The sequence below is a fragment of the Geotrypetes seraphini genome, chromosome 4, assembly GCF_902459505.1.
Source record: "Geotrypetes seraphini chromosome 4, aGeoSer1.1, whole genome shotgun sequence".
Taxonomy (NCBI): domain Eukaryota; kingdom Metazoa; phylum Chordata; class Amphibia; order Gymnophiona; family Dermophiidae; genus Geotrypetes; species Geotrypetes seraphini.
The window spans coordinates 294,506,945-294,533,606 of NC_047087.1; the positions used below are offsets into that span (position 1 = coordinate 294,506,945).

A 26,662-nucleotide genomic window follows, 5' to 3' on the forward strand; every position below is an offset into this window, starting at 1 on the left:
CTCGCAGTGATGCGACAAAACTCGCAGTGATGGGACAGGGGAAAAATTTGTCCCCGTGTCATTCTCCAATTGCTATCAATCTACAAAACTAAATGGTTAATAAATAGTTAAATATAAAGTGAAAGAACCATTAGAAGGACAACTTAATTTGTACCAAATATTTCTCTTCACTTTCTTAAACCAAATAATGCTGATAGGAACAAAATGGAGCAATATATCTCATACTGGAATTTCTTCCAAGAGAAGAAGAAATGTTTTCTCCTGATGACATCACAGGCTTGAAGCAGTCCTTCCTACCATTATTTAAAATATCAGTTAAATTACTTAATTAATAAATTAATTACTTTTTTAGTATCTTCTGATTCAATCTAACATAACATTAAACAATTTATCAAATTTTAATATTTCATTAACTTTCATTAAATTTATTAAAATTCTCATAACTAGCTAATATTAAAAATTAAAGAAAAACTACAATTAAGCTGGAACACCCAGGACCGGCAGCAAATGCTGTTTTAACTTTTTAAAGTGCGTTTATGCTTCAAGTATTTTCCAGAATATTTCAACAAGGTGCCTCAGTGTTGTAAACGATTTTCAATTAGTACTGTTTGGCTCGGTTCATTGTGGCTACTTCATTTGCTGTTCAACTCGCTTCATTTAGTAAATGCTTATCAGCTCATTTCAATTATACTAATTCAGTATTATAAATCTTTTCCATATCGTTTTCATTACATTTCATTTCATTTAGAGATGTCAACTTTTTTCAACTTTCAATTCATATGGAATGGACAGGAAAAGGACTCACAGAGATGGGATGGGAAAATGAGTTCCCATTGGGATAAGGAAAAATTTGTCCCTGGATCATCAATGCTCACTGTAACTAACCCCTACAACCCACTGGTATCAATATCTTGCTTTTGAGTGGCTCCCCAATAACACAGATGTGGTATTTTCTAAACATCAGACTGTGCTCCATCCTGACTTGCAGAAGAGGAGCAGCCCATGTAGGCAATTCTTGTTTATAAAGTTGTATGTAATGGTCAAACCTTATACTTACAAATTTATGCATCCGTTTGTCATAGCTTTTTCAGTTTATTCCCTCCCCCCCCCCCCATGATACAGTAGGACAACTCTCCACACCATATTCTGGGATGATATAGGACCAGAGTGATAGCTAGCTGGGAAGAAACCTGCAATTAAAATGCAATTTTTTTGCATCGCTCTCAAGCTCCATGTTATGGATGTGGTGATGTTGCCTCTGAAAGGGATGACGCCAATCCTACTGTGTGCCCAGGTGTTTGGAATGAACAGCTCTGCATTTAGATTGCACTGCTTGGTAGCACATCTTTGTAAAAGTGGGGGTTAGATTGACGGACCTGTATGTTTTCTATAGCAGGACTGGCTCTGAAAAGAGCTACCATATGAAAGCTGCATAATTTGAGGTACACAGGTAATTTAGAACAATTAAATCAGCAGCTTGTCATGTTTCAATAATGCATAATCTAACCAATAAGGATGAAACCATAAATGAGAGAAACTTTATTTCAAAGCAAAAGGTAAAGGAACTAGTATCAAACACCTTCCCCCAACAAATTAAAATTAAGTAAAGGAACAAGAGTAGCAGAACCTCCCCACCACCTTCTGCCCCTTCCATCCAGTCTAGGAATGGAGAAGGATTGATAACCTCTCTTAGCTCTAAAACAGTGATCTCAAACTCGAACCCTATGCAGGGCCACATTTTGGATTTGTAGGTACTCAGAGCGCCGCAGAAAAAATAGTTAATATCTTATTAAAGAAATGACAATTTTGCATGAGGTAAAGCTCTTTATAGTTTATAAATCTTTCCTTTAACTGTTAAGTTTAACATCTTTCCTTTCTCAAAACTGTGTTTAAGTCCGTTACAAAAGAGGGTGCTAGAATAGATGTGTAAACTTTTAGCACAAAGGGGCGCTGAAGCCTTTCTTTCTTTCTTTGCTTCCTGCTCCCCCTGTCCAGCATCCGCTAGCCTGGGCAGCCTCGGGGCTTTTGCTAGGCCGGCCTGCCTCGCATTATCGAAGTGGGCTGGCCTAGCCAAGGCCTCACGGCTGCTTGATAAAACTATGGCTGCTGCTGGTCCGGGGGTGAGAAGAAGAGGCATCCCGGCAGTGTAGGCAGATGGCAGGGAAGTCAGTCGGCGTCGGGCGATCAGGGCAGAAGGCAGAAAATCAGCTGCGGCAGGCAAATTATTGTACTGTGCATGTGCGGCATGGTAGCACAAAGCACAGAGATTAAAGTGCGCATGCACACTAAGGGTTTTATTATGATAGATTAAATCATTTTCCCTACCTTTTGTTGTCTGGTGACTTCATTTTTCTGTGCTTTTAACTTTGTTTCCAGGGCCTTCTTGTCCTTTGACTGTTTTTCTCTCCGTCTTCACTTTCTGCCTTGCATCCATCTTTGAAAAAAAACAGACTGACTCTGTATATTAACACACCTCAAGAGCAGAAACTGCTATGCAAAAATTTTTGCTCAGAGAAATGTAACTCTAAAGAGGGAGAGGAAACCCCCTCTTAAACGAAAGAGTTTTATCTTCCAATCATTGCTTAATAGATGCAAAAGCAATTCCCACTCAAGGGTGCGAGTAGTAAAAAAACTGAATAAATCTCTTAATAATGCTGTATGCTTTCAAAAACTTTCAAACAACTTCAATTCTTGCATTCAGGTTGACACTGGACACTTTACAGTCATGAGGTTGAAAAATAAATAAAGATACTTATAAGGGACCCTGATAAGTATCTTTATTTATTTTTCAACCTCATGACTGTAAAGTGTCCAGTGTCAACCTGAATGCAAGAATTGAAGTTGTTTGAAAGTTTTTGAAAGCATACAGCATTATTAAGAGATTTATTCAGTTTTTTTTACTACTCGCACCCTTGAGTGGGAATTGCTTTTGCATCTATTAAGCAATGATTGGAAGATAAAACTCTTTCGTTTAAGAGGGGGTTTCCTCTCCCTCTTTAGAGTTACATTTCTCTGAGCAAAAATTTTTGCATAGCAGTTTCTGCTCTTGAGGTGTGTTAATATACAGAGTCAGTCTGTTTTTTTCAAGCTACATTCTTTTCTGACTCCTTGGTTACTTTGTCCCTGCCATAGTTGCATCCATCTTTGGCATTAACTTAACATTCAATTTTTCCATTTTTCTACTTTCTTCTCAAAATCTACTTTTCCATGTCTTCCCTTCCCTTCCTATGTCTCTCACCTTCCCTCTCTATTTCCACGGACTGATATCTTCCTTTCTATCCCTCCCTCCTTCCTTCCTTTCCCCTGGTCTGGCATCTGTCTCTCTCCCTCCCCCCCATGGTCTGGTATCTCCTTTTCTTCTTTCCTTTCCCTCCCTCCGACTTGGCATTTATCTTTCCTCTCTGCTCCCTTGTCTTCTTTCTCCCTCCTTCCCTGTCTCTCCCCAATTGGGTGTAGCAGCAGCATTTCTCTTCCCCTTTCCCTGTGCAGCAGCAGCATTTCTCTTCTCCTTTCCCTGTGCAGCAGCATCCCCCCTTTACCTGTGCAACAGCAGCAGCATTTCTCTTCCCCCCCCACCCTTGCGTCAGAAGCCTTTGCGAGGCTTCCAATGTAGTTGCGAATCGCGTGAAGAGCCACCACCTGTGGCTTTGAATGGAAAAAAAGACCGCAGCAAGAGAGCTGACACTCGATCATCGCATCCAGACCACAGGCCACAGAAATAGTACCTGGGGTGTCATGAGTTTAAGACTGCTACTCTAAAACAAAAGATTGGATGTACCAGTTTGTAACTTAATAAGCATCTAACTAACTTAAAAACAATAATCTTTTTTAAGTTCCAAAATTTTATTTAAATTTTATATAATAAACATACCTTCAAACAGGAGAGAATATAAATTCTGAAAAGCTTGTTTATAAACTATATCATCACAATGCAAAGGATATTCATGAAATTTCTAAGAACCATTGTCCCAAAACCCTCCCATCCTATCCCACCCCATTTGCAGAGAGTGAAAAACCATACATACCTATCCATTCTTTAATAACATTCAGCCATTATCTACATATTCTTGTATAGGTAATCACAACCTTTTAAATTTAGCCTTCTTGCCTCTCTCTTCCATTATGGTTGCTAGAGATTGACATGGTGGGGAAAAATAAAGTGCTCACTGTGGGTACAGGGACAAGGCCATCCACCGCCCCATGGAGCAGTGAATGGCCTTGTCTCAGCAGTTAAGGGAGGGAATGTGTGTGGTTACTGATCATATGTCCCCTCATTCCCGATCGCCACCGCATCTCCCTCCCTCCTTTCTACCTACCGATCGCTGCCACATCTATCTCCCTCACTCCCTTCCCCTTACCTTCGTGGTGTGTTTTAATTTAATTTGTTCAAGCAGCCTGAGCCTGAAGTTGCATGCATCTGCAGAAGCTTCTCCTCTGATGCAACTTCCAGTTTCATCAGAGGAGAAGCTCTCGCAGATGCACGCGACTTCAGCTTTGGGCTGCTTGAACAAATTAAATTAAAACGTGTCACGAAGGGAAGAGAGAAAGTTGCACAGACAGTGCAAGGGGTGTTGAAGGAGGGTGGAGAGAGGGAAGGGGGTGGAAAGGAACAGATGCTGAAGGGGAGTGGAAAGGAACAGACGCTGAAGGGAAATGGGGAACAGAGTGGGGAGAAGATGCTGGAAGGGAAGAAGACAGAGATGCCAGACTATGGGGGGAGTGGAGGGAAGAAGATGGATACCAGACCAATGAGGAAGGGAGGAGAGGCTTTATATTCTCTAATTGCTACCATCTAATCCTCTCATATAAGTTTGGCACGACTCATGCAGATACCATTCTGAGATCTCATATTGCCCCATCTATAGGCATAGCTATGGGGGGGGGGACGACAAACATACACATGCATATTCCTTGCCACCCCTAACTTGGGTCTTTTTTTGCTAGTTCCTGCCCCAAAGGCTTTTCTGCAATTTGCTTCTTCCTGCCTGTGAACAGGCCAACCTGTCAACTCGCACAGATCAGCAGAAATAATGTGCTCTTAGGCATTTGTCTCCACCGGCCCAACTTTGTTGAACAGGAAGTGAAGTGAAAGAAGTCAGACCTGTGAAGAGACGCCATAGAGCACATTGTTTTCACTGTTCTGTGTGAGAACGAGTTGCAACTTCATTTGATGTCACTGAGCAGTATTTCCAGTGGCATAGACTCCTGCAGCAGATTCAGGAATGATGCATGGCCACATTAAGAACAGTGTGTGGTTGTGCATGCTTAACGTGACCATTTATTTTTTTCATCAAAATGGGACATCTATTAATATTCAGTCCCGCCCCCAAGCCAGCCCTAGCCACACCCCCAATCCCACCCTAGCCCCTCCCCAGCTCCGCCCCAATTTATTTTATTCATTTTTCATGTACACATAATATCTTATTAATTCATAATGGTAACCATTAAATTTTTTAAAAAACCACAAAGCACACTATACGCAGAGAAAATGTTAATTATCATTTATATTGGGGGGGGGTTTAAAAGATGTCAAGGCAAATGACTTTAAAATATGCAATGTCACCTCAGTAACTATAGAAAAATAGACAAATATAGTGCAAAATATAGACAGCAGATATAAATTCTCAAAACTGACACATTTTGATCACTAAATTGAAAATAAAACCATTTTTCCTACCTTTGCTGTCTGGTGATTTCACGAGTCTCTGGTTGCACTTCCTTCTGACTGTGCGCCCGTTATTTCTGTGATCCCCTGCAAGCCATAATTACTTTTCAAAGTTAGGCCAAGGGGACGTAGGACGAGAGTGTAGATAAGAAATATGCCGGCACATTCTGTATTGTACATGGACAGAAAGAGGGGGTTCAAAGAGGGGGGTATGCTGGACTGAGGGGGTGGGGCGAAGGAGAAAAAATAATGGGCCTGGAAACAGAGAAGAGGGAGGGAGTGAAAAGAAAGGGAGAGAAGTTGGACCCAAGGGGTGGTGTGGAAGGAGAGGGTATAGAGATACTGGATAGTAAGGTAGTTGGGAAAATAAAGGGAAGGAGGCAGAGAGATGCTGGATGAAAGGGTAGTTAAGAAAAGGAGAGATGATGGATCTGGGGATGATGGGATTCATTGCTGTGGCCACTCTTTACTCTTTGGGCTGCCGGCAGCATAAGTAAAGTAAATGCATTGCCTTCCACAGCCTGGAAGCTTTCCCTCTGCTACTGCTTCCTATTAGGCAGGCAGCAGTAGCAAGAGGAAACCTCCAGGCCACTGAAGACAGTGTGTTTACTTCACTCATGCTGCCAGTAGACTAAAGAGTACATGAATAGCTGCCTTATCGGATCCTTTGAAGAGGAGGAATGCACTGGGGTCACTGGGGGGATTGTGTGGTGGTGGGGGCATTAGAGAAATGCTGGACCATGGAGATGGAGAGGAAAAACAAGAAAGAGATGCCAGACCTCCAGGGGAGGAAAGGGAACACAGCAGTAAAAATCATTTATAATGCAAAGAAATATGACCATGTTTTCCCCCTTCTGCACAAGGCACATTGGCTACCTATCGAGCATCGAATTTGTTACGAACTCCTCCTTTTAACCTTCAAAACCTGATTATATAATCAACCAGAATTTATCGATAAACTATTTATTCCATGTAGCCCATCAAGATCTCTCTGTTCTGCTGCTCACAATCTCCTTAACATTCCATCTTTAAAATATATTAACATTTTAAGATCCAATAATTTTGCAGTGACAGCACCTTCCCTTTGGAATTCCATTCCCAATTATATAAGGGATGAAACTTCCTTAGGCCCTTTCAAGATTAAGTTGAAAACCTTCTAATATGGGGACAGATTAACCTCATAGTGGAATCAACGATCCCTTTGACGTATGAGGCAATTATATATGGAACATTGCTGCATATTAAGCCTCCCATGGATCGCTACAAATGCAGACTTTTCCTAATTATGACAGGGATAGCTATGCAAATGATAACTCGCAATTGGAAAATTTGCGACCGCCTCAACTTTCCTTTTTGGTGGGCCAGTTTATGTTTAGGTTACAAATATGAAAAGATGAATGCTGATATGTTGGGGCATAGCAATTTTTTTAATTTGGTTTGGGGCCTGTTGATATCTTTTGTTACTTCAACATAGTTGTCTTTTATTTTATTTTTGTTTATTTTTATACATATCCAGAATGGGGTGGGGGGGATATCTTTTTGGTTTATTTCTTGATTAAATTGTTGGATGGGAGGGGAGGGATATTTTTCTTCTGCATTGTTATTGATGGAATTTAAGTGCTTACGTTGATTATTAATGTCTGTATAATTCCTGGCACTTTGGGCTCCTTTTACAAAGGCGCACTAGGGCCTTAATGCGCGGAATAGCACACGCTAGCCGCTACCACCTCCTTTTGAGCAGGCAGTAGATTTTGGACTAGTGCGCACTATAGCGCACGCTAATCCGTTGCGTGCGGTAAAACCTGTAGCGCACCTTCATAAAAGGAGCCCTATCTATTAGTTTTGAAAATTAATAAAGATAAAAAAATTTGAACACCTTCCTATTCAGACGCTTTTGATACATAACTGCCCTCATTAGGGCAACAATCTCATCTTTGTTTTTTCTTGTTCTTCCCTTATTTATTCTTTCCTTTACTGATTGTATAGTTCTCCCCTTTTTCCTCTTGTTTTATTTCTGTTTGGTGTATGCATTTTTGTTTTTATTGACAAATCCCCTGTAATGATATGTTCTGTTTTTAATCATCTGTTTTTATACCATTGTATGCTGATAATGGTTTTTATTGTACACCGCTTTGAATTTTAGATTAAGTGGTATAACAAATTTTTAATAAACCTTGAAATCTTGGAAGGAAAAGACAGAGATGGCAGACCATGGTAGGGAGGGAAGGAGAGGAGATACCAGACCACAAGAAGGGAGAAAGGGAAGGAGAGAAATGTCAGACTATTGGAGGGAGAGGGAAGGAAAGAGAAAGATGTCAGGGAAAGAGGGGAGAGGGGTAGGTGGGAAGGGGAAGAGAAGGACAGGGAGATGCAGTGAGACCACAAAAGGGGAGGAGGGAAGGGATGAAGGGGAGAGAGATGCCAGATTGTGGGAAGGAGAGTAGAAAGATGTCAGACCACCAGAGAGGGAGGAGATGCTGCACAGACACGATCTTTGCCACTGAATTGAGCAGCACTTCAGTCCGTGCCGACCAGCAAAGAGTGTCCTATCACCCTGACACAGTGAATAGCGAAACACTGGCCTGCCAATGTCGGAGGACAACATTGAGGACACTATACACAGTACGTGCAGGTAGCGCTACTTTTTGAAACCAGAGCAACAATGCTTGTCTGTTCGATAAGTCACTGCTGCCTTTATTATCTACTTTGAACTGTGTTTAACATAAAGGCTGAGTTAAATTACAAATCCTTATTAAGATTTCAAAGAGGTTTTCTTGAAGCCAGTGAGGTTCTTACCCTTTCTAGTTCTTCAGCAAGATTTTTTTTGACTGAGGAGGGGGATCTGAGGCTTTTTTCCTCCTTGTTGAGAAATATTTACATGGTATAAGAACTGACATTTAAAACAACCAAAAAAAGTGAGTAGGTATATCTCTGTTTTGATCTAAAAGAACCCACTCTCCCTGCACCATTGTGAGAACCCCACTCTTTACCCTTCTGCATTGAGAACATTGACCATTTACTACTCTGTTTTCTATCTTTTAACCAATCCACAACAGGATATTTTTTACCTTCTATCCCAGAACGCAGAGGATAGCATTCTTGGAGATCCTGCAGGTACTTAGGGCCAACGAGAAGAGGCAGATGGAGCTGCAAGCAGTCAACTTGTGGATGCGTCGCTGGTGTGAGGAAGAAGGATTCCAGTTCGTGTGCAACTGGACGACGTTCTAGGGGAAGAGCAATCTATTCAGGAAGGACAGACTCCACCTCAGCAGAGAAGGAATGAGGCTACTTGCAAGCAACATCAAGAGAGAAATTGAGAAGTTTTTAAACTAAGACGAAGGGGAAAGCCGACAGTCGACCGAGACAGAAGAGTCGATGGTTCAGGATCCGGTATACACAGAGTATTCCCCAGAGGGAAGGAAATGCAAGAAAGGAACAGGCTACAAACTCGAGTGTATGTACATGAACGCAAGGAGCCTAAGGAATAAGATGGGTGAATTAGAAGCTATGGCATAAAAAGATAACTTTGACATCATCAGCATCACGGAAACATGGTGGACTGAGAAAAACGTCTGGGACACTGTTCTACCATGATACAAACTATACCACAGAGACATAGTGGCTCAAAAAGGTGGGGGCATTGCCATATATGTCAAAAAGGGAATTGAATCTACTGGAGAGAACATGCCAGAAATGACGAATAAGTTAGTCTCTATGGGTCAAAATTCCGGGAACAAATGGATTGGAAATGAAGATCGGCATCTACTACTGACCCCCAGGGCAGTCCGAAGAAATTGATGGAGAAATGACGGATGAGATTAAACACAACTGCAAGGGAGGCAATGCAGTTATCATGGGTGACTTAACTATCTGGAGATAGACTGGAACCTAGGCACCTCCGGCTGTGGCAGGGAGACCAAATTCCTGGATGCTGTAGGCGATTGCTTCCTGGAACAACATGTCAAGGAAAATACAAGAGGAAATGCAATTCTGGACTTAATTCTAAATGGACTACGAGGACCGGCACAAAATGTAGAAGTAGAGGGGACACTGGGAACCAGTATCACAATATAATCCGCTTTGACCCTATACATAAAAGAAAGCATACAATCGACAAGAATGGACACAGCAGAGACGACCAACAAGCTGGAATCTCTATGGGTTAAAATACCAGGAAGGAAATGGTGCATTCAAACGAGCAAGCTGCTTCCCAGTAAGGCAAGGAAGATCAAGACCATCTAAATATAAGGCCCCAGGGAGCCCCAAATCAGGGGGTGGAGCATAAAGATTTGCATAAAACTGCCGAAAGATATCACAAATAGCGGAATCACTAGTGACCTGGGCGGACCCACCAGCACTAAGACTCAGAATCTTCTTATGACCCTCCCACTGTGAGACCAAACGGGCCAGAAATTTCCCCCCCACTTATTGCCATGAACATACAAGCGGAATTTGTAGTAGGCAAGGGACTTCGTAGCTCGCTGATGTAAAAGCTCATTGAGGGCCAATTGTAGAGATAAGAGATTCTGTTTGTTAGTCGGGGTGGGCTGACTACCAAAGGCCCGTCGAGCTTTCGTCAATTGTCTAGACAAAATGAATCAGTTCCCTATCACAGGCCTTCCGAACCCTACTAACATAGTTAATGATAGCACCCCGAAGCACTGCCTTTGCTGTTTCCCAATAGAGAACCGGGTTCTCCAGATGTGGTTGGTTATGATATTGGTAGTCTTTCCACTCTTTCATAAGGTACAGCAAAAAGTTAGAATCATCACGAAGCCATAAAGGATAGGCCCAGCACTCCGGGGGGGTGCGGTCCCCAATTGGAGCTCCAGTCCATCCACACCCAATCATGATCTGACTAGAGAACAAGATACAGTAGCTAGGACTTATAAGATCTTTGCTTTTTTAATAGGAGAATTAATACCGCCAACATTCCAAGTAACGAGTCTCACCATTCAGCTAACAAAAAAATGGAATAAAAAAAAAAAAGACGTAACATGTAGAAAAAAGAAGGGCCGTCCAGATGTCGTCCCAGCCTGCGGCATCCAGCAGCAAAAGAGGAACAGCTCCAAGCAAAATGCAGGGCTGCCCCAATCAAACAAGCACCCAAAAAAGAAGACATCCACCCAGGATCGGTCACCGCAGGCACAAAAGACCAGAAAACACCACCCAAAAAGAAAACACCCCACCACCTCGTCCCTCCAACCCCCCCCACCCCAAAGGGCAACCCCATGTTACCCCAGCCACCTCCCCCAAACAAGTGTCCTGTTCCATGGGACCAATCACACTAAGAAGCCCCCACCCCAAATCCAAACTTACAAAGAATGGAAAAAAAACCCAAACAACCCCCCCAAGACCCAGGGGACAACCTCTTCCCCCACCCCTGCCAGAGAAGGACTCAACAAGAAGCACCCCCACCAGCAGCCCCCAAGCCATAGCCCAAAGGAACAAAGAATCAATCCCCCTACCCCAAATGACCCCAGCCCAAGAAACTCGCCTATTGAAGCAGCTACACTCAACCAACCACCCCCACATGCACCACACAACAACCAAACACCCCAACCAGAGTCCACAAAGTCCACAGCAGGTTCAAAAAAAAAAACCCCACAATAAAACCCAAACAAACAAAAAAAAAAAACGGCTTGAAGGCCGCTCAGTCCAGCTCCACCAGTCCCAGGGCTACAATCGGCAACACTGCCTCTGGAATCCTTTTAAAAAATTGGTATTACGTTGGCTACCTTCTAGTCTTCCAGTATCACATTGGATTTTAATCATAAATTACTAATTACTAACAATAGCTCTGCAAGTTCTTTTTTAAAAATTCTGTTAATAATCTGGGATGTATACCTTCAGTTCCAGGCAACTTACTACTTTTCAGTTTGTCAAATTGCCCCATTACATCTTCCAGGGCTAGAGATTTATTTCTGTTTCTCTGACTCACTAGGATTGAATACCAGATGCTTCAAATCATCTTTACGGTCAGCCAGTATTTTATTTATTTATTTATTCAGGACGTGCTATACCACCTTTAACTGAACTGGACAAAGGAAAGCAGTGTACAATCTTAAAACATTAGAAACAGGACATGAAACTACAATATTTTGGATAGGAAAGAAACATTACAAGGTCATCAGCTTAGCGAAAGTTGTTGAGTCCTTCCAGCAATTTTCATACCTTGGGTTTCATCATACAGCCCTGCCCAAAAATGTTCAGACCACACCCCTTTGCCAGATGTATGTTTCTCAGTTTCAGATTTGTACATTATATCCTAGCTTTATACAATCAAGATTTAAGCACGTATGCAATATACACATCTAAATGCCAGGTTATGCATATCTAAAACATGAATAGGGCCTCTAAGCTGACCACCTTCAATTTTTTCCATACTTTTTTGTACCTCCAAAAACTTGCACAGATTTAGGAAAAATGATAACACGCAGTAACGCTATTCTCATATTCCTTTAATTTGTGTGTGGTTCATCACAGTAATTGTAATCTCTTATTTGTCTAAAATACAAACAAAATCTAATGAAACAAAATGATAGAAGAGCTAAGAATATAACCCATAGAAGGAACAACAGAGTCAAGAAAAAGGCAAGTTTTCATTGTGAAGTATTTTGCTTTGCATTTCAATATTCTATGAACTCTTTCGTGGTTTGACTTTCACTGTGTATTTTTTCACTTGGAGCACAACCCCCCACTTTCCCTCCAAATCCGGCAGTGTCTGATCATTTGTCTCTAGGGTAAATCGCTGCAGAATCCATGACAGTAAAAGGAAGAGCTCCATCTTTGCTAGTATTTCCCCAAGGCAAACCCGTATACCAGCACCAAAGGGCAGGTAACTTGGTGAAGGAGAATACACATGGTTGTCCTCTTCATCTAAGAAGCGGCCTGTAGAAAGGTAGAAAATTCTAGTATTAACTGCCTTGGTGCTAGGAATCCACAAAAGCCATTAACATTTTCCTTTGTTCCTCCATGCCTTCTTTTTATCTCCCCCCCACACAGTCTGCCTGATATTCAGCACTATCAAACCAGCCAGTTAAATAGGTTTGGCCAGCTAAGCACTAATGGACCATTCGGGTCTTTATCTGTCATCATTTACTATGTTACTAATATTAAACGGGAGATAGCTCACTATTGGAGAATGATATGGGGACAAATTTTTCCCCGTCCCCATAGGAACTCATTTTCCCATCCCATCCCGTCTCCGTGAATTCTTTTCCTGTCCCTGCCCCATTCCTGCAAGCTCTGTCCTCACCTGCACAAGCCTCAAACACTTGAAAATCCTGTGTTCATGGCTTATGTGGTTAAGTAGAGCTTACAGGATTGGGACAGGGACAGCAACAAAACTCGCAGGGACGGAACGGGGAAAAATGTGTCCCCGTGTAATTATCTTCTCTGAATATTAGCCCTTAGCAGCTACAACTTAGCCACCAATTTTAAACATCTACTGGCTAAATTTTAGAAGCCAAATTGGGCCACACAAATAACTGGTCTATTTTGGGCCACTATACGTAATGTAACAAGACAGCACCTACAACTGACTTAAAACTAGCCCCCACCCCCCATTTACAAAACTGTAGCACAGTTTTTAATGCTGGCCACGGCAGTAACAGCTCCAACGCTCATAGGAATTCTATGAGCATCTGAGCTATTACCACCGCAGCCTGCGCTAAAAATCGTGCTACTGTTTTGTAAAAAGAAAAAGAAAAAAAGGGGGGGGGGAGGTAAGTGTCAGCTAGCCCAAAATAGATCAAATATTCAGTGCCGATCACTGGAAATGGTCAGACATTGAATATGGTCGACCACAGGAGTTAGCTGGCCTCCCTCCCACGGTCTCAATATCAGCCTCAGTATCTTCAAGATTCTAGTCTTCATTCTCAGCTGTTCTCAACATATAGCCAGGGCAGGATTAATTTGTCGAGGGCCCCTAGGCACACAAGTACACTGGGCCCCCTGACCCACCCCACCCCCATGTATTTACTTCTTTATCTCTACTTTATTTCTTTTATTTTAAAATAAAAACAATCAAATATTATCATACCAGTGCCAGTGTACAGTTTTTCTTCTATGCAACCTCCAAACATCTCTGAACAAAACTCCCCTTCCTTCCTAGAGGAAGAGATCTTCAGCTGGCAGGGCTTTTGGAAGCCCACCAATTTATATTTTGCATTTGGGTAGGAGGCATGGGGCATAGCAGGAAGAAAATTTAGTGCCCATCATTTTATTGGACTAATAAGAACATAAGAATTGCCATCTCCGGATCAAACCCTGGGTCCATCAAGTCCGGTGATCCACACACGCGGAGGCCCCGCTGAAGGGAACTGGGGAAGGTGGGGTGGGGAGGAACAGATGCTGAAGGGAACTGGGGAAGGTGGGGAGCAAAGGAACAGATGCTGAAGGGAACTGGGGAAGGTGGGCTAGAGAACAACAGACGCTGAAGGGAACTGGGGAAGGTGGGGTAGAGAGGAACAACAGATGCTGAAGGGAACTGGGGAAGGTGGGGTGCAGAGGAACAGACGCTGAAGAGAAATGGGGAAAAGAGAGATTCCAGACTATGGGGGGAGCAGAGGGAAGAAGATGGGTGCCAGACAAATTGGGGTGGGGGTGGAGGGAGAGATGGAAGGGAGAGGCACAGTAATAGAGCATATGGAAGAGACAGAGAAGGCAGACAGTGGATGGAAGGAAATGAATGAGGAGATGAGGAAAGCAGAAACCAGACAACAAAGGTAGAAAAAAAAATGTATATTTATTTTATTTTTTTGCTTTAGGATAAAGTAGTATATTAGTTGTGTTGATAAAAATTTATAAACAAAGTTGCGCTGGGGCCTAGCTGCAGCCAAGTGTCTTATAGCGAATCATTGGAAAAACAAGGAGGCTCCTTCTCCGAATGCTTGGATAACGAGATTTCTGTCCATTGGACGAATGGAGATAGCGGTGGCTATTCGTCGTCATAAATTCCAGTCCAGGGCTTTTACCTGGGTTAAAATAAGAGATTTATTGAACACCCTGTAGGGGACGGTTACCTATTTCTGCCGGGTCTGCTCTTAGGAAGATGAGAGGGTTTTACAGGGGGGGGGGGGGGGAATTGGATTTAGGATGGTGAACATTGATGGGAGAAAAAAAACAGGGGGGGGGGGGTTGGGGGGAGTAAATTGAGTGTGATTTGTGCATTTTTCATTTCTGAATATTTTCTGAAGTTGTTGCTGTTGATGTTCTGGTGTTTGCAGATTGATATTCAAGGTGCATTGTATAACTTGAAAACTTGAAATAAAAATTGAAATTATAAAAAAAAAAAAAAAATTTATAAACAAAGCCCTGCCAGCTGAACATCTCTTTCTCTAATTCAGCAGCCAGAATTTTAATTTATAAGGAAGGAATAAGCTAAATATTGCAGTACTGAAGCTTGTACGGATGCTGCAGGAACGGGGGGAGGACAGTGGTGACGGGGACGGGGCAGGGACAGGGTCTGTGGTCATGGGGACGGGGCAGTGACAGGGACAAATTTTTTCCCTGTGTCATTCTCTAATTTATTTTTGCATATATAAAAAAGGCACTTTTGCATTTAAAAGGTTCCCGGGATGACGGAAGGAGATGTTTGTGGGTAAAACCTTGTAGGGCACTTTCTGCGCTCATGCGATGAGGATATACCCAGGTGAACTCCTTATAAAAAAAATTTTTAGGACGTTCCCATGAACTGATTCAGTCACCCTGTGCAAACTACATTAAATTTAATTTATATCAATTTCCTCTTTGTGAAGAGTAGATTTGCATGTGCAAAGATAGAATACAAAGGATCAGGAGCAGGTCTTTGGGATTGATTTGCAATGAGGACAGCGACATCCATTTACATTTCATTTCATTCTTCAAACCAACCTGCTGGCATCCTCATAACAAGGTTACCAGATTTTACTTTAGTAAAATCCAGACCCCCTAGACCCGCCCCCCCAGGCCTGCCCAATTCCACCCATCTCCACCCCCATTCCCACCCTAGCGCCCCCCTCCCCAGCTGCCTGCTGTCATCGGGCAGCAGGGCATCCGCACATGCGCAGTCACCCTCCTGCTCAACAAGATTTCGAGGAAGCTTTTCAAAACCTGGACAAAGTGCTGGATTTTGAATAGCTATCCAGACCCCCGGACATGTCCTTGAAAAGGAGGACATATCTGGGGGAATCCAGACTTCTGGTGACCCCACCTCATAAAAGCAGAAGGCAGCATAAATCATTTTCTGTAGCCACATAGATAACCATTATCCCAGCAAGCAAAGGACTAGAATGCATCCCCAGGGCAGGATTAACCAATAGGCTCAGTAGGCACTTGCCTAGGGCCTGAAATGGTCCGATGAAGGAGGGCAGCAACATTGTTTTTTCCAAACGGCGATGGGCCCCTCCAGCATTGATCAGCAACGCGGGCCCTCCTGATCAACAATGTGGGTCTTCCTCCGATCAGCAACACGGCCCCCCCCCATCGACGGAAAGTAAGACAAGCAAGCAACGCAGGTAAGAAAGGCAACGGGAGCTGTAATTTTGCAAGCGGTGCTGCTTGCCCAAAGCTTCCCTCTGACGCAGCTTCCCGTTTCCGCCTGGGTGCATGGTGGGATGGGGCGGGGCAGGGGGTCCAGTGTACAAATTAATCCTGCCCTGTGCATCCCTCCCTTCACGAGCTGCATGCAGTGTTTCTGCTGAGATAGCTGACTGCCATCATCTTCCATGTCTGAAAATATCACGCACATAAGAAGTCAATGAAGTACTAACCTGGGTCAAAAGTATCGGGGTTTTTCCATTCGTTCTCATCATGGTGTAGGGACCAGAGGTTTATTATCACACGGGTTCCTTTTGGAATGGTATATTCTCCAATGCTGTGAAACAGAAAATGGATATTGTGTTGGTTGTATTTATTTACTCAATAAAATCTGGGTTTAGCATTTTTTAAAGTGGGACTTCCTACATACCAAGCCCAGATTTAACATGGCATTGTTAAGGCTTTTGTTTTTATTTGCAGGATATACCCTAATGTTATCATTAGCATGTGAGCCTTGCAAAAAAATTAACAGGAACACTTAATTCATCCTATTACATTCAGGTACAGTAGGTAGTTTTCTGTCCCTAGAGGACTTATAAGCTGAGTTTGTACCCAAGGCAATGCAAAGTTAAGTGATTTGCCCATGATCACAAGGAACTTGTAAGGGAATTTGTAGGATGTGATGGTTTCCATTAACGACACTCCCTCACAGTTTCCAAACCACCTTAAAACTCTGTCTGTGCTCTTAACTGTGTATCCAGGGCCTTCTTATCCATTTGCTGTTTTTCTCTCCTTTCTGCCCTACATCCATCTTTAAAAGATACTACTTACAATGTCAGAAAGAAGGGCTTGCCTGAGATACCACAAGTCTTGTGGAAAAAACCAGCAAAACTAACAAACTTCTTTTTAAAGCAATTTAATAAGTGTATGTGAGTGCCCTCAGTGTAAGGTTGTAAGCTCCCACGTGCCACTCCCAAGTGCCTGGAAGTGTTCTTTCTGCAGCACTTCCTCTTCCCATGTAGGAAGGAGGCTGTAGAAAGATCATTTCCGGGGCAGGCAGATGGAAGGCTTGCTTCGTTGTGCCACCAGCTGTCCAAAGATTTTAAATTACAGTGGTGGGGAGGTGGTATGTGGGGAGCCAGGAAAGCCATATTTATGCCTGCCAATTTTTTGGGAGGCCATGGTCCTTGCGGTCCCCCCGTTCCGACACCTATGATTTGATGTACCTCCTGCATGAAACATATGAAGACAGTTTGGCCCTAATTCTATAAAAGATGCCTACAGTTAGGTGCCTAGATTGGCATGTCTAGCCAATCTAGGATTTTGAAACCTTTACACAACAGGACTAAAAGCTTTGTTACCACTTTGCCTGAAACCTTGGCACTTTTGTAGCGTTAGAATTCCTTTCCTCGGGTTCCTTGACAAAGTTTCTCGAAACATGGTCCATGTCGGGACCTCCTCACTCCTTATAAGCTAAGTGATAGTTTTTTCTTATATCATTTTTGAAACAATAGAACTAACGTATACATTTAATTGAAAATCTATAAAAATTTACAATAGTATTCTACGCACAGTGATTGGGCGGTGGGTTTGGCCTTAGGAGCTTCGGCTCTTGGCCAGATTATACACTTCTGAGTGCATGAGAATCCTATCAGAGATAAACAAGTTGATTTTTTGTATTGATTTAAGAGATTAGTTTTTTCTTTTTACTCCAAGACTAATTTTACTAATCTCCCAGTGGAAACATCATTTAAAGCTACCCTACCCTATCTTACTTTTTGACTACGTAGCCAATCTAGGTGCCTAACTTAATTTATTTAATTGGCTTAACCAGCACTGATATTTGAAAGCGCCATTAAAAAAACAATTTTAGGTTGGGGGTTTGGGGGAAGGGATTGTGGGAGGTTGGGGGGTTTGCTGTTCTTGACATTTTATGCTTACTTGTTGCAGGCATCATGCTCTGGTTTATTGATTTGTTGAACTGGTGAGTTTGGTCTGTGGTATTCCATGCAATGTATATATGTGCAGTGGATGGGAGGGGGATAGGATCAGCTTCTAGTTCCGCTTTGCTGTTTTTCTGTATCACTGGGGTTTGATTTCTTGTGGGTTTGGTGCTTTGTAATGTTTTGTGGTCCTTTTGCAAATGTTTACTGTTGTTGGGGGGGGGGGGTTATGAGGAGAAAAGACAAACTGAGGGACACATGCTTTTTTCTGTATTGGTTTGTTTCTTGTTGTTTTTGTGATGTCCTCAATAACAACTTTTTGAAAGAGCCATTAAAACAACAATTTTAAAAAGATTAACAAAATTAATTTGCCGGTAGCCATTTTCACTGAGGCACCTACTGGAAAGTAAGCATGGTTAGAGGCAGATTCTGGGTGAAGTTTGGGTGTGGATTGGGATCTTTTAAGAAAACCATCAAATGACTGAAAATTGTCCAGAATGCCGCAGTCCGTCTCATTTTTTGGCCTCAAGAAATCAGATCGTGTAAGCTTGTATTATAAAACACTACACTGGCTGTGGAAGCAAGGGTCATCTTTAAGTTTGCTTGCCTTTGCTTCAAAACCATAACAGGTTCATCCCCAATCTATCTGTCTCACCATTTCGAATGTCCAGGCACAACCTGTACATGTAGTGCTCACTTGTTTGCCTTTCCATCCTTGAAGGGCTGCATCTACAAGAGATTCCTCGATCGAACACTATCATTCCAAGCAGGCAAATAGAAAAAATGTTTAACCGACTTTATTTCAAACGTACTTTCTCATCAAACTTCCAGGAAGTCAGTCAAAACTTATGTCTTTGACAAATTTCTCTGACTCCACCTCTGCCTTGATGGATTCCTAAAACACTCTCACTCGATTAATCTTAACATGTTAATGTAATTTCAAAAGTTTTTTGTTATCATTGTCTGTATACAGTCTCTTCCTCTGTAAACCGCTCTGAACTATTCATGGTATATAAAAAAAAAAAGTTATTATTGTTATTAGGCACCTACTTTAGGCTCACACATTTAGGCCAAGAAAACCCTGGCCTAAATGGCAGTGTGCCTAAGGATTTAAAGCAGTTAAGCATGTTTAGGTGCTAAGTGTGATTCTATAAATGGTACCTAGCGATTCATTGGCAACCACGCCAAATGGGCCTAGGAGTTAAGACACCATTTATAGAATCAGGGCCTTTATGTATAACCTAGTAATCAGCTGAAGAGGAAAAAAAATGAGGAAGGTCACCCAGCTAAGGAGCTGGACTTAAAATAATTTTAGCTTCCTTTTATTATTACAATATCAAATATGCCTTCTTGTATTCAAAGTAAAATATTATCAAATACCTGGACTCTTCCAATGCTACATGTGGAATGAGGAGAGGGGCTACTGGGCGAATACGGAGTACTTCGCTAATGGTTGCCTCTAGGAAGGGCAAATTCTTCCTGTCACTGAGTAGAGGGTGCCTCTCTAGGCCAATCTTTCTATCTAGCTCCTCCTGAATCTTTCTCTGTATCTGAGGAATGGAAAAAAAAGTCAAAATCAAATTATTTTTAAAATTTATTTTAGTATTTATACATCACTTATAGCCTAAGGGCTAGATTCTCAACGGGACGCCCAAAGTTAGGCAGTGGTAGGCGTCCTCCACCGCCTAACTTAAGAGTCCTGCAGCCCTAAAAACACACTTAAAAGGAAATTAAGAGAGGAAATGTGGTGCCTTACCTTTGCTGCCCGCAGTGGTATTGGAATCATGGCTACGTAGGTGTCTTCTGGTGCCGTAGGCCATGGTAGCCGTGGCCTTAGGCATCGGAACACACCTCCTTAGCTGCAATTCACATGACAGATAGGCGCCTAACATGTAGGCCAGTAAAACCCCCTCCCCCCGGTGACAGCAAGATTGGGTCCCCCCCCAATGACAGCAAGTTTGGGCCTCCCCCACCCCCGATGACAGCAAGATCGGGGCACCCCCTCCCGATGACAGCATGATCGGGCCTGTCCCATCGACAGCAAGATCAGCCCCAGCACCTGCAAGCAGTGCTCAGCCCAAAGTTCCCCGCTAACGCAGCTTCCTGTTTCCACCTGGGCAGTTCGCTTCAGTGGGAAGCGTTGGGCTGAGCACCGCTTGCAGGTGCTGTGGCTGATCTTGCTACCCGCTAGCTGAACAAGCATTCTTCGTCTATGGGATGGAAGCGTGAACGCAGAAGGTGAACGCCATGGGAGGGGCGGCTCTGGGATGCGTGAAGAGGGAGTTCCGGGGAGGATGCTTGCTGCAGGTGTTTGGCGCAGTGGGAAAGGAGGAAGAGGAGTAGCTGGTGGCGCAAAGGGTACTACAAACTGCAGCTCCTCTGAGAAGTCCATAGAGGGGGTGCAGGGCCAGAATGCAGTGGGGAAGAAAGAGATGGAGAGGAGTGCAGGCTGCAAACACCCCGAGGAGCTGAGGGGGAGAAGTGGAGGAGCAGAGTCGGAAACCCTCGGTGGAACAGGAGAAGGTGATGGTGGGGAGGGTTACAGGCCGCAAACCCTCCAAAGAATAATGTAAGTGGTGACCCGCACGAAGGTGAGGGGAAGGGAGGGAGATGAGCCTGGGGTGGAGGCTCAGAGTGGGAGAGAGATAGAGAAAGGGGCAGTTGGGTAGATGATGGAAGTGGGTAGAAGGGAGAGAGAGAAGAGGGCAGATGGATGTCAGTTGAGAGGGGAGAGCAGATGCTGAATGGAAGTGGAGAAAGAGAACACATACTGTAATGGAAGGAGGGGAGAAAGAAAAAGGCATATACTGGATGGGGGGAAGAATAGAGTTAGTGAGATAGTGGAGGAAAGGGGTGGCAATCTGTGGGTAGGCCCAGTGAAAAGAGGGAAACTGAGGACTGAATAGTAAGAGAGAATTTAATTTAGACAGAAGAAGAAAATAGAGAAGAGAGAGATGCCAGAGCATGGGGGGAAAGGGGAAAGCAGACAGAAATATCAGATCTGAGAGGAGGAAATAAGAAGAGAGAGGGAAATGGAAGGAGAGAGATGCCAGACCATGAGGGGAACAGTGGGAAGAAGATGGATGCCAGACCAAGGGGGCAGGGGGAGGGCAGGAGGAGAAATGGAAAGATGGAAGGGGGTTGGCAGAAGTGGATGGAAGGAAGAAAATGACAAGATGAGGAAAGCCGTAACTGGGAGACAAAAGTTGTTAGGTGCTATTAACTCGTGCTCGAGTCCTAGTCCATTATTAGATGAATATTGGAGAAGAGCAAAGAACACCAAAACCCTCTATACCTTTGCTTCATCGACTACAGCAAAGCTATTGACTGTGTGGATTACAATAAACTATGGAGAACTCTAGTGCAAATGGGAATACCCAAATTCAGCTGATAGAGAGTCTATATGAAAATCAAGACGATAAAGGTAGAAAAAAAATTCTATTTTTAAATTTTTTTTGTTATAGGATAAAGTAGTATTGTAGCTGTGTTGATAAATGTTTATAAATAGAAAATGGAAATACGGTGATCGTTTTATTGGACTAATTTTAATACATTTTTGACTAACTTTTAGAGGCCAAATTCTCCTTCCTCAGGTCAGGACAGAATACTGTAACAGCAGTATACTTTACTGACCTAAGGAAAGAGGGTTTGACCGCTGAAACCTAATTACAAAATGTATTAGTCCAATAAAATGATACCTTATTTTCCATTTTTTTAAATTTGTTAATTTGTAAAGTGATTAGAATCTCCTTATTGTCTGCTGATTGGATTCTTTGGTGGACCGCTTGTATTGTTGTTTTGTTACAAATTAGCATACATGGAGTGGAACGTAACCGAGGAGTTACAGATTTGGTTGTTTATACATATGGGTTAAAGTTGGATGACAGAATGAGGCAGTTGAGATGAGTTGGTTATTAATATAGACTTATGTTTTGGATAGTATTACTGCATTTGAACACTTTTATATACGTATGGAAAGGGTTCAGAGTTAAAGTCCTGGGCAAGTAGGTGGGAAAGGAAGGAAGGAAGGGATTTGTTCAGAGATATTTGAGGCTTGCATAGAACTAAAACTGTACACTGGCACTGGTATGGTAATCTTTGTTGTTTGTTTTGAATTTTATAATAAAAGAAAAAAACAAATATGAGTAGAAATAAAGAAGTAAATAATAAAACAGGTAAATAAATGGGGGCGGGATGGGGGCAGGGCACGGATGTGGGGTGTGGGCGGGGCAGACCTAGGGGGCCCAGTGTACTTGTGTGCCTAGGGGCCCTCAAAGAATTAATCCTGCCCTGCAGACAACCGAAAATATAACATCAAACAATATAAAGTTAAAATTAACACAATTACAATCTGTTTTTCAAAACTTAAAACATAATACAAAGCCTGTCAACCATCAATTCTCAAGTATTACTACAAGCTTCTTGATAAAAAGTAAGCTTTTCAAGACTTATGGAAAGTCAAATACACTGGAATCTGACAAATAGAGTCAAGTAGGGCAACCCACATTTGTGGGCCTATCACACTCAAAACCCTGGCTTTGTCTTAGTTCCCCCATGCTTCATTTGATGCAGCTTCCCTGTATCTGGATCATTGTTTGCCGCTGATGCCAGTGTTAATCACGATTTAAATATTTTAGCAGTCCTTAATTGTGGTGTTAATGCATTAAAATCTTATAGCCGTACCGGACTCTGGAAGAAGGTTATTTACAACCGAAACACGGCCCATGTCGGGTCTATGCCACAATTCATATACACTTCTCCCTCCATATTCGTGGGGTTAGGGGATCAACATGACTGCAAATACTGGAAAACTGCAAATAGCTTTTACATATGCTATTTGCGGTTTTCTTTTAAAAACCCTCCCACATTTGGTGAAACTACGAATAACAATCTTGCGTTCCGGTAGCTCAACCTTATTCCAATCCTGCTCCCCCTCTGATGCAACCACTTTCCCAGTGCCACGTCCTGCCTCCCCTCTTGATTCAATTTCCTGTTTCCTGCGGGACGTGGCAAAGGGAAAGCTCCAGAGCTGCCGCAGGCAACCTCATGTAAACCACCACCGCTGCCAGCAACCTCAGAGACAAGTTTGAAGGTAGAACCAGTGGGGTTTGAGAATGAGCGAGAGATGCTAGACCTCGGTCACAATAGGAGCGTGGAGGGAAAGATACCAGACCATGGATGGGGGGGAGGCATGCTGACTGGGGAGAGCGCAAATGCGTGTGACTTGGTCTTTTTTGACTGATTCTTGAAAAGAGGCTGGTAATCTGTGATGTTCTCTATGCACCCTGCAAATCAGTGCTTGGAAAAATGTGGCTAAATTTTTCTCTGCAACCATGGATGGCCTAATTCGGGTGGGAGGAGCCAGAGGTCAAAAACCCGCAAATAATCAAAACCGCGATTGTGGAAACCGCAAATACAGAGGGAGAAATGTACTGTTTTTTTGTACTATTGAACACTTTATTTTGTTTATCTCTGCACCTTACTCAAATAAAAGTTCTTATCAAGATCATCTGTTCCACATTCTTTTGTCTTCTGTTCTGTTTCCAGTCTTGTGGAACTCTCTTGGTGGATATATTTTTAGTATGTAAGGATATCCATCGTAGGGTTACCATATGGCTCCAGAAAAAGGAGGACTGATTGAGACATCTGGGTTTTACTTCCATTGAAAGCAATGGAAATAAAGGAGAAATTAGATTCTTACCTGCTAATTTACTTTCTTTTAGCTTCTCCAGACCAGTAGAGGTTAATCTTTACGAATGGGTAAATATCCAATCATGACCAGCAGGTGGAGACTGAAAACAAAACTGTGGGACAGTATATAATATACTCCCTTCTCTATTTACATCAGTCTGCCGAATAGCCAAGCAGACCTAAGAACTGGAAAACAGAAAGAAAACAATACTCCGAACAGGAGTAACAAATAACATACCCAAATGCTGTTGGAAAATGCAGAGGAGAAATACCAGAAGGAAAATGTCCCCACAGCTCGCCAGCTAAGCCAGCCGAGCCACAGCCGCTGTTCTTTAATTCTCCCCGGCCCTAGAAAAATACTAGAACCCGCAGCAAAAAACAAAAACTGCCCGTGAAACAGCCCTAACAACAACAACAACAGACAGGGTGGGGACCTCTACTGGTCTGGAGAAGCTAAAAGAAAGTAAATTAGCAGGTAAGAACCTAATTTCTCCTTCTTTAGCACTCTCCAGACCAGTAGAGGTTAATCTTTACGAATGGGACGTACCAAAGCAGTCCCTCACACGGGCGGGACCCCCGAAGGGCTGACACCAGAACACACACACCGAACACCGCGTCCTGACGCGCCAGAACATCTACCCGAAAGAGTCTGACAAAGGAATACAAGGAAGACCAAACCGCAGCCTTACAAATGTCCACTGGAGGCACGAGCGACGACTCAGCCCAAGAAGCCGCCTGACCCCGAGTAGAATGAGCTTTGAGAAACTCCGGAACGGGCTGCTGCCCCAGAAGAGAAGCGGAAGCAATAGTCTCCTTGATCTAGCATGCAATAGTAGCCCTAGAAGCGCCAGCCCCCCTAAGAAGACCAGTCAGAAGGACAAAGAGATGATTTTATTTCCTGATCTCCTGGGTCCGTTGCACATAAGAGCGAAGGACTCAACCAACATCCAACTTGCTCAGCTGTCTTTGCTCAGAAGAGCCTTCCCAACTACCCAAGACCGGGAGGACCACAGATTGATTGACATGGAAAGGAAAAACTACTTTCGGCAGAAAAGGAAGGAACAGGCCTCAAGACAACCTGCTCCCTAGAAAACTCCAAGAAGGGAGCCCCTACAAGAGAAAACCTGTAGCTCAGAAACACGCCTAGCGGAAGAAATGTCCACCAAAAAGACTGTCTTCAGAGTAAGGTCCTTCAAAGAGCAGCTGCCCAACGGTTCGAAGGGCGGGTGCATCAGAATAGAGAGAACCAGACTGAGATTCCAAGAGGGAATAGAGGTCCGCACGGGAGGCCTGAGCACCTTGGCCGCCCGCAAAAAGCGAATCACATCAGGAATGGCTGTCAAACGCTGACCCGTCACAAACCCCTGAAAGGCTGACAAGGCCACAAGCTGAACCCGGAGAGAAGCCGAAGCCAAGCCTCTATCCAGGCCATCTTGCAAGAACTCTAGGATGTTAGGCACAGAAACGCGAAGAGAGACCACTCCCCGCACCTGGCACCACCCCTCAAAGAAGTGCCAAATCCACACAGAAGCCTGAGAGGTAGAAAGCCTCCAGGACCCCAAGAGTGTAGAAATCACCCTATCTGAATACCCCTTCTTACCAAGGCGACCCCTTTCAAAAGCCAAGCCGTAAGACAGAAGGGAGATGGGTCGAACATGGGAATGGGACCCTGCGTCAGAAGGTCGTCCAAGGGAGGCAGAGGAAGAGGATCCGCCACCAGAGTGTCACCAGATCTGCGTATCACGGATGTCGAGGCCAATCTGGAGCCACCAGAACCACCAGACCCGGATGGCGAACAATGCGGAGAAGAACTCTGCCCACTAATGGCCACGGAGGGAACATGCACAACAGCCCCTCTGTTGGCCATGGTTGAACCAGAGCATCCAGACCTTGGCCAGTCCATCCCTGCGACGACTGAAGAAGCGGAACACCTCGGCATTGCCACTCGTGGCTGTCAGGTCCATCAGGGACTGACCCCAAGCCTGCATTATCAAATGAAAAGCCACAGGGCTGAGACACCACTCTCTGTGATCTAAGATGTGACTGAGGAAGTTCGCCTGAACATTCTCCACCCCGGCCATGTGAGAGGCCGAGAGGTCCAGAAGGTGTGACTCCGCCCCAAAGCATGAGCCGAGCCGCCTCCTCCGCCACCTGAGCGCTCTTGGTGCCTCAACGATTGACATAAGCCACCGCTGTGGCATTGTCAGACCGGACTCTGACCAACTTGCCCATCAAGAGGGAGCGGAAGGCTAACAGCGCCGGAGGGACGGCTCTGGTCTCCAACATGTTGATCGACCAGGACGCCTCCTCCATGGACCAGGTGCCCTGAGCTGAGTGACCTAGACACTGAGCCCCCCAACCGAGGAGACTGGCATCCGTGAGAAGCACCGTCCACTGCGATAGATCCAGACTCATCCTCTGGACCAGATGAGAGGTCTGGAGCCACCAAAGAAGACTGCAGCGCGCCAAGCCTCGCAGAGGGACAGGGACCTCCAAACTGAGCCTCTGGGGTGACCATCTACGGAGCAGAGCATACTGAAGAGCATACATGTGGGCCCGCGCCCACCTCACAACATCCAGGAACGCTGCCATCGACCCCAAGACTTGGAGGAAATCCTGCGCCCGAGGACACCGGGACGCCAAAAGAAGGCGAATCTGAGATTGCAATTTGCTTACCCGGGCCTCTGGAAGGAAGACCTTCCCCAAGGAGGTGTCGAACAGAACCCCAAGGTACTCCAGATGCTGAGCGGGGACCAACCGACTCTTGGAAAGGTTGACCACCCAGCCCAGTGACCGGAGAAACTCAACCACCCGAGCCTTAACTCGGGTGCTCTCCTGCAAC

At 43.9% G+C, this 26,662-nt stretch overlaps 1 protein-coding gene across 7 annotated transcripts in view; it reads right to left on the reverse strand.

The window, feature by feature from the left end:
* Window positions 1-12,105: 12,105 nt before the first annotated feature.
* LOC117358874 (steroid 17-alpha-hydroxylase/17,20 lyase) overlaps window positions 12,106-26,662 on the reverse strand; it is a 95,464-nt gene continuing 80,907 nt past the window's right edge. For all 7 annotated transcript variants that reach the window (XM_033940682.1, XM_033940681.1, XM_033940683.1 and 4 more), the window contains 3 exons: window positions 19,510-19,679; window positions 16,420-16,523; window positions 12,106-12,556 (listed from right to left, as the gene is read on the reverse strand). In XM_033940682.1, coding sequence (XP_033796573.1) covers window positions 12,303-12,556; window positions 16,420-16,523; window positions 19,510-19,679 — 528 coding nt within the window. In that variant the 3' untranslated portion in view covers window positions 12,106-12,302. The remainder of the gene's footprint in view (window positions 12,557-16,419; window positions 16,524-19,509; window positions 19,680-26,662) is intronic.